Raw genomic sequence first — 13906 nt, forward strand, 5'->3', positions numbered from 1 at the left:
TTGAAAAAAATTAATGTTTTTAAGCTAAATTATTGGTAAACACAGTTTATGTATAATAATTTACGTAAAACCGCGAGTAATGAATAAAGTTTTCATCAATTAATATATTCTGTAGACATACCCTCATCCGCTCTCTTTTCCTGAAAGCTGATCTGTCCAGTTTTGGAGTTGATGTCAGCATCTGCTTTGAGTGTCGCAGGATATCCACACATTCTTGCCATCTCTGTCGTAGCATAGCTTTCGTCGGTAAAGTGTGCGGAACAAACGACTGACCATTTCGTCGGCTTTCCCCACAGCCTCGTATTTTGAACAAATTTCGTCCAATTTCTTGCCACTTTCGCATCTTTGGGCCACTGGTGCAACTTGAATCCGTCCCTGTTTGTGTTGTTACACCCTCCGACAACACACCGACGAAAGTGAGAAAATGGCGGATTGCTTCCCGATGTGACGTCACGTTGTGACGTCATCGCTCCGAGAACGAATAATAGAAAGGCGTTTAATTGGCCAAAATTCACCCATTTAGAGTTCGGAAATCGGTTAAAAAAATATATGGTCTTTTTTCTGCAACATCAAGGTATATATTGACGCTTACATAGGTCTGGTGATAATGTTCCCCTTTAACATAAAAAACACAAGATACACTTACAATTAGTGCACCTCCCCCATTTACACTCATTCACACAAAAGGGTTGTTTCTTTCTGTTATTAATATTCTGGTTCCTACATTATATATCAATATATATCAATACAGTCTGCAAGGGATACAGTCCGTAAGCACACATGATTGTGCGTGCTGCTGGTCCACTAATAGTACTAACCTTTAACAGTTAGTTTTACTCATTTTCATTAATTACTAGTTTCTATGTAGCTGTTTTTATATTGTTTTACTTTCTTTATTATTCAAGAAAATGTTTTTAATTTATTTATCTTACTTTATTTTTTTTTTTAAGTACCTTATCTTCACCATACCTGGTTGTCCAAATTAGGCATAATAATGTGTTAATTCCACGACTGTATATATCGGTTGATATCGGTATCGGTAATTAAAGAGTTGGACAATATCGGAATATCGGATATCGGCAAAAAGCCATTATCGAACATCCCTAGTATAAATATATACTATCAGCATAACACAGTCCTCACACAAGTTAATCATCAGAGTATATACATTGAATTATTTACAATCTGGGGGGTGCAATGTGGAGGGGGTTAGGTTTGGTTGATATCAGCACTTCAGTCATCAACAATAATATCATCTGAGAAATGGGCATTGAAACAGTGTTGGTCTGACTTGGTAGGATATGTACAGCGAGCAGTGAACATAGTGAGCTCAGAAAGCATAAGAACAATTTTATACATTTGATTATTTACATTTGATTATTTACAATCCGGGGAGGTGGGATGTGGTGGGGGAAGGGTGTTAGTCAAGGGTTGTAGTTGCCTGGAGGTGTTCTTTTAGTGCGGTTTTGAAGGAGGGTAGAGATGCCCTTTCTTTTACACCTGTTGGGAGTGCATTCCATATTGATGTGGCATAGAAGGGGAATGAGTTAAGACCTTTGTTAGATCGGAATCTGGGTTTAACGTGGTTTGTGGAGCTCCCCCTGGTGTTGTGGTTACGGCGGTCATTTACGTTATGGAAGTAGTTTGACGTGTACTTCGGTATCAGGGAGGTTGCAGCCAGTTGCCTCATTTCACTGCCCCAACTTCTGTGGAGTCTAGCTCAGGTTGCATCAAAGAGTTTGCACCGCTGTAGTGACGGGTGATAGGGCCTTAAATCTATACGGCTATTCCAACTGCTGTACTTCATGTGTCATCCAAGGTGGCGTGTTAGTAAACACACAGGGTTGTCTCCATGATGTGACATTGTCCACTTACAAGCAGGTGTCATTTAAAACAGTGGAAGTGTAATTATCCAAAGTGTCTTGTTCTCTAAATACATCCCAATCAGATTCAGGACTACCTACTGATGTGACCTGAATCTGATACCGAAAGATTATATTTGAAGCACTTTGAAGTGTTTAGACTGGCCAAAAAAATTGTATCTGTGTCACTTGAGGGCAAAAAAAAAATCAGATTTGGTGTGCAGTCTAAACGGGGCCTAAAACTTAAAAAAAAAAGTCGCTTATTTGAAAATTACAATCTAGGACAGGGGTCGGCAACCCAAAATGTTGAAAGAGCCATATAGGACCAAGAATACAAAAACAAATCTGTCTGGAGCCGCAAACAAATTAAAAGCCATATTACATACAGATAGTGTGTCATGAGATATACATTGAATTGAGATGACTTAAAGGAAACTAAATGACCTCAAATATAGCTACAAATGAGGCATAATGATGCAATATGTACATATAGCTAGCCTAAATAACATGTTAGTATCGATTAGCTTGCAGTCATGCAGTGACCAAATATGTCTGATTAGCACTCCACACAAGTCAATAACATCAACAAAACTCACCTTTGTGCATTCATGCACAACGTTAAAAGTTTGGTGGACAAAATGAGACAGAAAAAGAAGTGGCATAAAACACGTCCTAGAAAGTCGGAGAAAGTTGTACATGTAAACAAACTAAGGTGAGTTCAAGAACCGCCAAAATTAGTAGGACAAAACGGCGCTCGCCAAATACTCGAATCAGTGAAGCATGTTTAATATAAACAGTGTGCTTTATAACAATTAGGGAGGTTTGTGTCATGTTTGTCCTCCTACAGAAACCATATTAAAACAAAAAATATATTTTTTCCCCCTCATCTTTTTCCATTTTTCATACATTTTTGAAAAAGCTCCAGAGAGCCACTAGGGTGGCGCTAAAGAGCCGCATGCGGCTCTAGAGCCGACCCCTTATCTAGGAGGAGGTATCGAAGTCACACAGCTGGCAGCAGTGATCAGTTTCTGCTGTGTCTGGCAGACCAAGTGCTTATGAGGTGTTGTAATTACAAGCTCTGGCTGACTATGAAGAGTGGTAAGGTTTTAATTATGTATTTATTATTTTATATTCTCTCTTCTAATCATTACAATTGCGTGGACTTCAACCTTGTTGTGAAAAATTGCTCAAGACCTGCATAACCCTTGTCATTTAATGACTTTGTGAGTTACACAAGACAAGTTGGAGATATATTGAGTATGTTTCAGCGCTCATCCTAAAATGAGTCAATAAAACTGTAGTCTTAAATCATGTGCATGTTATTCATAATAGCTCATCTGTTTGGGTGGCAGATGATGTTTACTAAATAAAAAAAAAACACTGTCATGCTCACTATAGTGATATCAAAACACCACACACACTTAAGGTAAGCCATTAATGCTTCAAATATATCTCTTAAAGCATCAGAAAACTGACATAAGCAATGGCATCTGCACGGATAGAGGGACGGTCGTAGGAGTCTTTGTAGAAGTGTGTATTTTTGCACAATCATAGAGGTAGTGCCGAATCTATCTGTGGTGGTCCATATGTACAGTGCATCTGGAAATTATTCACAGCGCTTCACTTTTTCCACATTTTGTAATGTTACAGCCTTATTCCAAAATTAAATTAATCCTATTATTATCCTCAAAATTATACACACAAAACCCTATAATGACAAGGTGGAAATGTATTTATTTATTTTTAATTTTTTTGCTAAAATAAAAAAATAAATAAAAAGAATATATATATGAATATATATATATATATATATATATATATATATATATATATATATATATATATATATATATATATATATATATATATATATGAATATATATATATATATATATATATATATATATATATATATATATATATATATATATATATATATTAGGGATGTCCGATACTATCGGACTGCCGATATTATCGGCCGATAAATTCTTTAAAATGTAATATTGGAAATTATCTGTATCTGTTTCAAAATTATCAGTATCGGTTTCAAAAAGTAAAATTTATGACTTTTTAAAACGCCGCTGTGTACACGGACGTAGGGAGAAGTACAGAGCGCCAATAAACCTTAAAGGCACTGCCTTTGCGTGCCGGCCCAATCACATATCTACGGCTTTTCACACACACAAGTGAATGCAAGGCATAGTTGGTCAACAGCCATACAGGTCACGCTGAGGGTGGCCGTATAAACAACTTCAACCCCCACCACCTCAAACCCGACCCCCAAATTCCAAGCTGCTGTTTTGAGGCATGTAAAAAAAATAATGCACTTTGTGACTTCAATAATAAATATAACATCACCCTCCCGAATTTCAGTGCCCCTCCCAAAAATCTCCCGGGGCAACCAACCTCCCGAATTTCTCCCGATTTCCACCCGGACAACATTATTGGGGGCGTGTCTTAAAGGCACTGCCTTTAGCGTTCTCTTCAACTTGTCGTCACGTCCGCTTTTCCTCCATACAAACCGCGTGCCGGCCCAGTCACATAATATATGCGACTTCGACACACACACAAGTGAATGCAAGGCATATTTGATCAACAGCCATACAGGTCACACTGAGGGTGGTCGTATAAACAACTTTAACACTGTTACAAATATGTGCCACACTGTGAACCCACACCAAACAAGAATGATAAACACATTTCGGGAGAACATCCGCACCGTAGCACAACATAAACACAACAGAACAAATACCCAGAACCCCTTGCAGTACTAACTCTTCCGGGACGCTACAATATACACCCCCGTTATCACCTCAACCCCGTGCCCCCACACCTCAACCCCGTTGTTTAATGCGTGGGGCATCACAACAAAATTAGGCATAATAATGTGTTAATTCCACGACTGTATATATCGGTATCGGTTGATATCGGAATCGGTAATTAAGAGTTGGACAATATCGGTTATTGGTAAAAAATCCATTATCGGACATCTCTAATTATAATTGTATATTATGATTACGTTAAGGCTTAGTTTGATCTCAAAATAGTGCTGACACTAATGTTGTTTATCAGCAATAATCTGTGGAGCAATATATTGTCTAGCAAAATGTATTATCGGCCCAGGCCTACTATGGATGATACGTGTCCATCAATGTTATTGGAACTGAAGTGTAAATGGAGGTGCAAGGAAACCATTTCAAACTGTTTCAAAAATATTTTTGTAGAGGTGTTTTAGTCACCGTTTTTTGTAATTATTAACTGTCGCTGTGCAGGAATGAGCCCGAGTGCAGAGTGGGTGAAGGAATATGTTTTCTAGCGGAACAAGGGTGGTGAATGGGTGACCAGTTCATATGGTGTGGTTGCTCATGTTCTTAGATCCTCTGAATAAAATGAGACGTGATTAGTTGGGCTGAAGTAAATGATCGTTGAAGGGAAAGATCAAAGAATAAGGAAGGCATCACCTTCAGTGTTTTTTTGCAGAAGTACACAAATCTACTGCATTTCAGCTATAAATAATACATGTAATATAAATGTCAGTGTTGCGCTCACAGCGACAACACAAGTACATTGATTTATTGTTAACATTTTGACCGGTTAGCATTAGCATTTATTTAGTTCAATCTGCTTTTGGCTAACGAAATATATGGCATGCTGCTGGCTACCTTGTTGTGATTTACCTTTGTTCTTCTTGTTTACTGATTTCTCTATTTTGCCACATATCCTCAAGCAATGAGCAGGTTGAGTTGGTTTTTTTTTTTTGCTACAATGGGCTGAGTCATCCAGGTTGTTGGTACAGTGGATGTTTCTTCATCTTCTAGGATTCAAGGATGCAAGACACATTATTGTCATACCAGCACACACAAAAGACATGTGAGATGACATAATTCTGTTGCATATGTTTCTTCAGCATTTGTTTGGGCGTTGTTGTTGTTGTTGTTGTTGTTTCGTTCCACTTCTCCCAGGTTTGCATTAGGGCTGGGCGATATGGCCTTTTTTAAATATCTCAATATTTTTAGGCCATGTCACGATACATGATATACAGGTAAAAGCCAGTAAATTAGAATATTTTGAAAAACTTGATTTATTTCAGTAATTGCATTCAAAAGGTGTAACTTGTACATTATATTTATTCATTGCACACAGACTGATGCATTCAAATGTTTATTTCATTTAATTTTGATGATTTGAAGTGGCAACAAATGAAAATCCAAAATTCCGTGTGTCACAAAATTAGAATATTACTTAAGGCTAATACAAAGAAATGTTGGCCAACTGAAAAGTATGAAAATGAAAAATATGAGCATGTACAATACTCAATACTTGGTTGGAGCTCCTTTTGCCTCAATTACTGCGTTAATGCGGCGTGGCATGGAGTCGATGAGTTTCTGGCACTGCTCAGGTGTTATGAGAGCACAGGTTGCTCTGATAGTGGCCTTCAACTCTTCTGCGTTTTTGGGTCTGGCATTCTGCATCTTCCTTTTCACAATACCCCACAGATTTTCTATGGGGCTAAGGTCAGGGGAGTTGGCGGGCCAATTTAGAACAGAAATACCATGGTCCGTAAACCAGGCACGGGTAGATTTTGCGCTGTGTGCAGGCGCCAAGTCCTGTTGGAACTTGAAATCTCCATCTCCATAGAGCAGGTCAGCAGCAGGAAGCATAAAGTGCTCTAAAACTTGCTGGTAGACGGCTGCGTTGACCCTGGATCTCAGGAAACAGAGTGGACCGACACCAGCAGATGACATGGCACCCCAAACCATCACCCAACCATGCAAATTTTGCATTTCCTTTGGAAATCGAGGTCCCAGAGTCTGGAGGAAGACAGGAGAGGCACAGGATCCACGTTGCCTGAAGTCTAGTGTAAAGTTTCCACCATCAGTGATGGTTTGGGGTGCCATGTCATCTGCTGGTGTCGGTCCACTCTGTTTCCTGAGATCCGTATTTTTCGGACTATAAGTGGCAGTCTTTTTCATAGTTTTGCCGGGGGTGCGACTTATACTCAGGAGCGACTTATGTGTGAAATTATTAACACATTACCGTAAAATATCAAATAATATTATTCAGCTCATTCACGTAAGAGACCAAATGTATAAGATTTCATGGGATTTAGCGATTAGGAGTGACAGATTGTTTGGTAAACGTATAGCATGTTCTATATGTTATAGTTATTTGAATGACTCTTACCATAATATGTTACGTTAACATACCAGGCACGTTCTCAGTTGTTTTTTTATGCCTCATATAACGTACACTTATTCAGCCTGTTGGTCACTATTCTTTATTTATTTTAAATTGCCTTTCAAATGTCTATTCTTGGTGTTGGCTTTTATCAAATACATTTCCCCAAAAAATGCGACTTATACTCCAGTGCGACTTATATATGTTTTTTTCCTTCTTTATTATGCATTTTCGGCCGGTGCGACTTATACTCCGAAAAATACGGTATTCCAACTTTGAAACATGTCAAAAGTGAAACTCAAGTAAAAAATAAAAGATTGTGCTTGTGAGCTTTGCCTTTTAAAAATAACTCCTACTATACACAATGGCATAATGCTAAAAAAGGACAGTCCCAACAAGTACAAAAGATGCCATAAAGCTAACAACATAATCAATAAACCCAATATAGTTATCACCTTTTTTGAAAAATGTATATTTGGGGTATTTAAAAATTAAATGAATAAATCAGTCTAAATTGGCCCTAGTGTGTGAATGTGAGTGTGAATGTTGTCTGTCTATCTGTGTTGGCCCTGCGATGAGGTGGCGACTTGTCCAGGGTGTACCCCGCCTTCCGCCTGAATGCAGCTGAGGCTCCAGCACCCCCCGCGACCCCGAAAGGGACAAGCGGTAAAAAATGGATGGATGGATGGAATCAGTCTTCACTGTTTCTCAATTAAAAATGTCATTAAAATTGTAGTTTTCTTTGTCTGTAAGCAGTCAGTTTAACTGTCACCCAAATGTAATGATTGTTCTTCTTGTATTGTACCTTTTTTTTGTAGACCACAAATCAGGAAACACATCACTGGACATTCTGTTGGCTTTACTGCAGGCGGAGGGAGCCAAAATAGAAGAGGAAACTGAGGTAATTGCTTCGCTTTCTCCTCTGATCAGATATCTTGGTCAACAAGGATGCTGAAAAAAGTGCAGCTTAGTAGCTGACAATGTGAGAACAAGTCATTTCTACCATGGAAAGTTCTTCCGTTGTGTGCCCATACTTTAAGTTAGGGATGCACCGCAATGACAATTCTTGGATGAAACCGTAAACCAAAAATGAGAAAACAAAGGCCAAACACAGACACACCGAAATGAAGTCTTAAGACAATTATTACTACTATTGCATTTATGGCTATGACCGTGTACTAACATTAAAATCAAGGCATACCAATTGCACAAACTGATATTTATCCTTTTAAAGAATAAAACAATATCTATTTACAGGCCAAAAACTGAACGGAGTTGACGTGCCGGCCGTTCTTTCCTTTTCTTTGCGGTGTTGTTCACATCATCAGAATGGAATGTTTGGATTTAACGTGATTAAACCTGTTGTGGAGAACGTCTTTGTAGAAGATTCCCTGCTCGATACCACATTGCACATTTTTGCAGATCGTTGTCCGCAGGTCTTTCTGGCATAAAGTACATCCACACCATGCATACCTGTCAACGTTTGAACTTTAAAATATGGCAAATAGCCCAGTAAAATGGGTAAAAATAAGAGATTTTCATCACAAATCGCAGTTGAATCAATACAAAAAAATATTAAAGGGGAACATTATCACAATTTCAGAAGGGTTAAAACCATTAAAAATCAGTTCCCAGTGGCTTATTTTATTTTTCGAAGTTTTTTTCAAAATTTTACCCATCACGCAATATCCCTAAAAACAGCTTCAAAGTGCCTGATTTTAGCCATCGTTATATACACCCGTCCATTTTCCTGTGACGTCACATAGTGATGCCAATACAAACAAACATGGCGGATGGACAGCAAGCTATAGCGACATTAGCTCGGATTCAGACTCGGATTTCAGCGGCTTAAGCGAAATTGAAGAAGAAACTGAAGCTATTGAGCCATATCGGTTTGAACCGTATGCAAGCGAAACCGACGAAAACGACACGACAGCCAGCGACACGGGAGAAAGCGAGGACGAATTCGGTGATCGCCTTCTAACCAACGATTGGTATGTGTTTGTTTTTAAGTGTTGTAATGTTTTTAAGCTAAATTATTGGTAAACATAGTTTATGTATAATAATTTACGTAAAACCGCGAGTAATGAATAAAGGTTTCATCAATTAATATATTCTGTAGACATACCCTCATCCGCTCTCTTTTCCTGAAAGCTGATCTGTCCAGTTTTGGAGTTGATATCAGCAGGCCAGGGAAGCTAGGGTCGATATTCTTCTCTTGATCATCTTCGGTGGCTTAAGGGACGGTAGAAGCGGTGTGAGCCAAGACATCCAGGGGGTTTAGCTCGCTCGTCTGCGGGAACAAACTGCCGCCATTGTTTGCTGTGCTACCGAGGTCCTTTGTCCCTGAATAGCTCACACACTCCGGCAGATTCAATGGGGGGTCTGGCGGCAGATTTCTTTGACTTTATCGTTTGAAATGCATCTGCTTTGAGTGTCGCAGGATATCCACACATTCTTGCCATCTCTGTCGTAGCATAGCTTTCGTCGGTAAAGTGTCCGGAACAAACGACTGACCATTTTCGTCGGCTTTCCCCACACCCTCGTGTTTTGAACAAATTTCGTCCAATTTCTTGCCACTTTCGCATCTTTGGGCCACTGGTGCAACTTGAATCCGTCCCTGTTCGTGTAGTTACACCCTCCGACAACACACCGACGAGGCATGATGTCTCCAAGGTACGGAAAACAGTCGAAAAAACGGAAAATAACAGAGCTGATTTGATTCGGTGTTTGTAATGTGTTTGAGAAAATGGCGGATTGCTTCCCGATGTGACGTCACGTGACGTCATCGCTCCGAGAGCGAATAATAGAAAGGCGTTTAATTCGCCAAAATTCACCCATTTAGAGTTCGGAAATCGGTTAAAAAAATATATGGTCTTTTTTCTGCAACATCAAGGTATATATTGACGCTTACATAGGTCTGGTGATAATGTTCCCCTTCAACGACCTAGACAAGACTCAAACCCGTTTCCCGTATCAGGGTCACTAACCTCTACGTTTATCTACTCGCAGTTATCAGGTTGCACTTATGTCACAGCTGTCTTTTCCACATGTTGCACTTATGTCACAGCCAGAGGTGCGTAGTAACGCGCTACATTTACTCCCATACATCTACTTGAGTAACCTTTGGGATAAAGTGTACTTCTAAGAGTAGTTTTAATGCAACATACTTTTACTTTTACTTGAGTATATTTATAGAGAAGAAACTCTACTTTTACTCCGCTCCATTTATCCACATTCAGCTCGCTACTCGCTACTGATTTTTATCGATCTGTTAATGCACACTTTGTTTGTTTTGGTTTGTCAGACAGACCTTCAAAGTAGGATCTATCGCATGCCTGCGTTTCACCAATCAAATACAGTCACTGGTGACGTTTGACTCCATTTCACCAATCAAATGCAGTCACTGGTGACGTTTGACTTCGTTTACCAATCAAATACAGTCACTGGTGACGTTTGACTCCGTTTCACCAATCAAATGCAGTCACTGGTGACATTTGACTGCGTTTCACCAATCAAATGCAGTCACTGGTGACGTTTGACTGCGTTTCACCAATCAAATGCAGTCACTGGTGACGTTTGACTGCGTTTCACCAATCAAACAGAGCCAGGCGGTCACATGATTAACTGCACATAAAGTTTCAGCGGCAAACAACAAGTTTAAGCTTACATGAACTCAACGTCAAATTTGAGGAAGCACATCGCGGTAAGTAACATTAGTAGATATTTTGGCTGTCACCGTCGGCTGATTCTATGAAACACTGTCAAATGTACATCGTATGGGGACATTTATTAACGCACTGCAGCCTCATAGACAGACAGAGACACACACAGAAGTGCACAGTGTGTTCTCAGGCGCAGCCCACACTTATCAGTATAGTTTGCGTAAAGGCTAACTTGTTATTTTCCTTTGTAATCTCTGCCTACTGAGCCTATGGTGCTGTTAAGTTATTGTGGCTCAATTTGCCTTAATTTTGTTTATGTTAATGTATTATAATTTAATATATATTATTGTTTTAGTTGCTTAAGAGATATTCCTGTCTCTGAATTTGCTCATTGCTATTTTTATGTTTGTGTGCATTATTTGTTGCCGTCATCATTAAACGAACAGGTTACTCATCAGTTACTTAGTACTTGAGTAGTTTTTTCACAACATACTTTTTACTCTTACTCAAGTAAATATTTGGGTGACTACTCCTTACCTTTACTTGAGTAATAAATCTCTAAAGTAACAGTACTCTTACTTGAGTACAATTTCTGGCTACTCTACCCACCTCTGGTCACAGCTGTATTTTCTACATGTTGCACTCATGTCACAGCTGTCTTCTCCGCTCCTTACAGAATATGGCTGATTCTTTCCTGGATGGTGACATGACCCTGGATGCCTTCATTGATTCCTACCAAAACCAGAGGAAGTTGGCCCACTTGAGGAGGGTGAAGATCGAGAAGTTGCAGGAGATCGTGCTGAAGGGCCAGCCGTCACGATCTACCTCCCATTCTCAGGATATGTCGGCCGCAGCCAGGCCCTCGTCCTCCCTCCTCCCCGAGGCCGGCAATGACTTGTCTCCTTTGCTGCAGTCCAGGAGAAAGCCTCCACCGCCTCCATCCCAGCCAGCCCCAAAACTAAACCCAGCTCCCGTCGCTCTCCCCCAGCCTTCGACCTACTACGCCGTATCACCTTACCCCCCAATTCCTCCCAGAACAGGCCAACCCTACCCAAGTGCTACACCCGCCTATCCCTTCTTATCTCAGTACCCACCTGCTTTGCCACAGAGGCCCCCATCTAGTGTGGCCCCGCAGCCTGGATTCATCATTCAGTGAATGAACAGTGTGTGCCAAGGACAATTCACCACTGGAACTCCTCGAAGAACAATCGTCTGTGGCGTTTACCATCTTTGATTCTTGATCAATCCCCCACACAGACCTGAGATGTTTAGCTGAAGCCAATGGGTAATAACGTGATATTTGCATAGCACTCACTCAACACTCCAAACTTTGGGAATTTGGCCTCCATTCACTCCACCTGGCTGAGTGTCCACAGAAGAAGGGCCCAGTGGAGCCCACAGTGACACAAGCTGCTCAGCTCGTCCTCTTATTAGCACTTTTTTTTTGTTCTCTGCAGGCCTATTAATGTTTGGTCTCTCCTTTCCCTGCAGGCGTGTTCCTCAGCATTTGTGGAAGCTCACACATGTTCCATGTGCGGCAGTCCAATATTACTGTTTATATATGCAAACAAAGAGACCATATTTACTGTGTTTTGTCAGAATATATTCATGGAAAAAGCATCTATGCTGTGATTTTTTTCTTTTCTTCCCCCCTATACAAGTTCACATGGTATTTAGAGAATACTAGGGGTGTAACGGTACGTGTATTTGTATTGTACGGGGGTTCCGGTTCGGTTCGGAGGTGTACCGAACGAGTTTCCACACGGACATATTAAGTAGCGTAACGCATGTTGTGTAAACAATGCACACCGAGGCACAACACACGGCATGCTAGCAGCTAACGGGCTACGATAGACCGACCATACGTCCTCTTTTCACCGGACATGTCCTCTTTTGCGGAGCTGTCAGGGCGGAGTTTCTTAAATGCCTCAAATGTCCGGCATTTTGAGTTAGGGTTGCGTGTATTTTTAATGTACGTTCAGGGCTAAGAAGGGGTTAAAAACAAAACAAATTGTGCGTGCAGCAGCATTTGTGAGGGAGGGGCAGAGACAGAGAGAGAGAGAGAGTTATGATAAACGCGCATGTGTTGCCAGGCTCTGCTTTTTATCCATAGATTTATCAGATTTAATTTTTTATTATCTATATGTCAAAAGTGTGCCATTTGTGGCCCACAGCTAATGTTTTAAAGGCCCATGGCACATTCTAAAAATACTCTTAAAATAAACAAAAACATAACACAAGTGAAATAAAAAAGCTTAAAGGTTAAATGTAATTTAGAAAAAGTTGCAATGTTGACTAATAAAAGAAAGCTGTTTATTTTTCTTTCAAACTGTCATTGCTCAAAACATAATATTGAATCAAAATCAATGTTATTATGAATTATTGACCTATCACATCAAATATTCCACTAAGAAAAATATTTTTGGTGGAAAATTTTGCAAATTTGGTAAATAAATAACCCAAAAATGTATATTTTGTTGTTTTCTTACTGTACCGAAAATGAACCGAACCGTGACCTCTAAACCGAGGTACGTACCGAACTGAAATTTTTGTGTACCGTTACACCCCTAGTATAAACATATTCAATTTGAGCATTTTTTTTTTTTTTTTTAAGTTCTTTATGTTAATGCTAAATAGTCTCGACTGATCAACATGTTCAAAGGTGTGTCTCAAGTCTGCCTTGTCCAGATGGCCGACCTTGCACTTGGGCCGTCTCAGGGGGAAAGTCTAAAGAGGCTTGAGAAGATTGGTGGCTGAACTATTTGGGATGAATCATTTGGGCTTTTAGACTCCTGTTGAAGTCGAAGGAGTCGTGAAAGGCCATCAGTGCTCGTCCTTTTGTGTCTTCTTTTGCTTTACGCTCGTTCATTTTGTCCTCCGTTCATCTTCAGTGCTCTTACACGTGCTTGTCTTTCACATCACTCCGTATGAAAGTTGTTTTTTATTGTAAATGACACCCTTTTGTGTTTCTGACGTGGAGGTAAAACACATCTGGCTGGCACAAATACAAACCACATTTATTCAAGCCTTGAAAATATCAATGATTTTTCAATACGAGAGGAATATCAATTGACTCGTTACTGCTGTTCGCTGTTGAAGAGCCACCAGTGCCTATAGACGTGTCGGGACTTTGACCAGGTTCTGCTGACTGCTCCGTTTTCCCGGTCCTAGACTTTGGAATGACGCCATTGAGCGCGTGCC

General features: G+C 40.0%; 1 protein-coding gene across 1 annotated transcript in view; it reads left to right on the forward strand.

Moving 5' to 3' along the window:
• Positions 1-13906, forward strand: part of vps37ba (VPS37B subunit of ESCRT-I a) — a 53540-nt gene that overhangs the window by 39199 nt on the left and 435 nt on the right. The window contains exons 3-4 of the mRNA XM_061986011.1: positions 7859-7941; positions 11382-13906. The exon at positions 11382-13906 is cut by the window's right edge and continues 435 nt beyond it. Of these exons, the coding sequence (XP_061841995.1) occupies positions 7859-7941; positions 11382-11861 (563 nt within the window). The 3' untranslated portion in view covers positions 11862-13906. The remainder of the gene's footprint in view (positions 1-7858; positions 7942-11381) is intronic.

The sequence above is a fragment of the Nerophis lumbriciformis genome, linkage group LG12, assembly GCF_033978685.3.
Source record: "Nerophis lumbriciformis linkage group LG12, RoL_Nlum_v2.1, whole genome shotgun sequence".
In the NCBI taxonomy this organism is placed as follows: Eukaryota; Metazoa; Chordata; class Actinopteri; order Syngnathiformes; family Syngnathidae; genus Nerophis; species Nerophis lumbriciformis.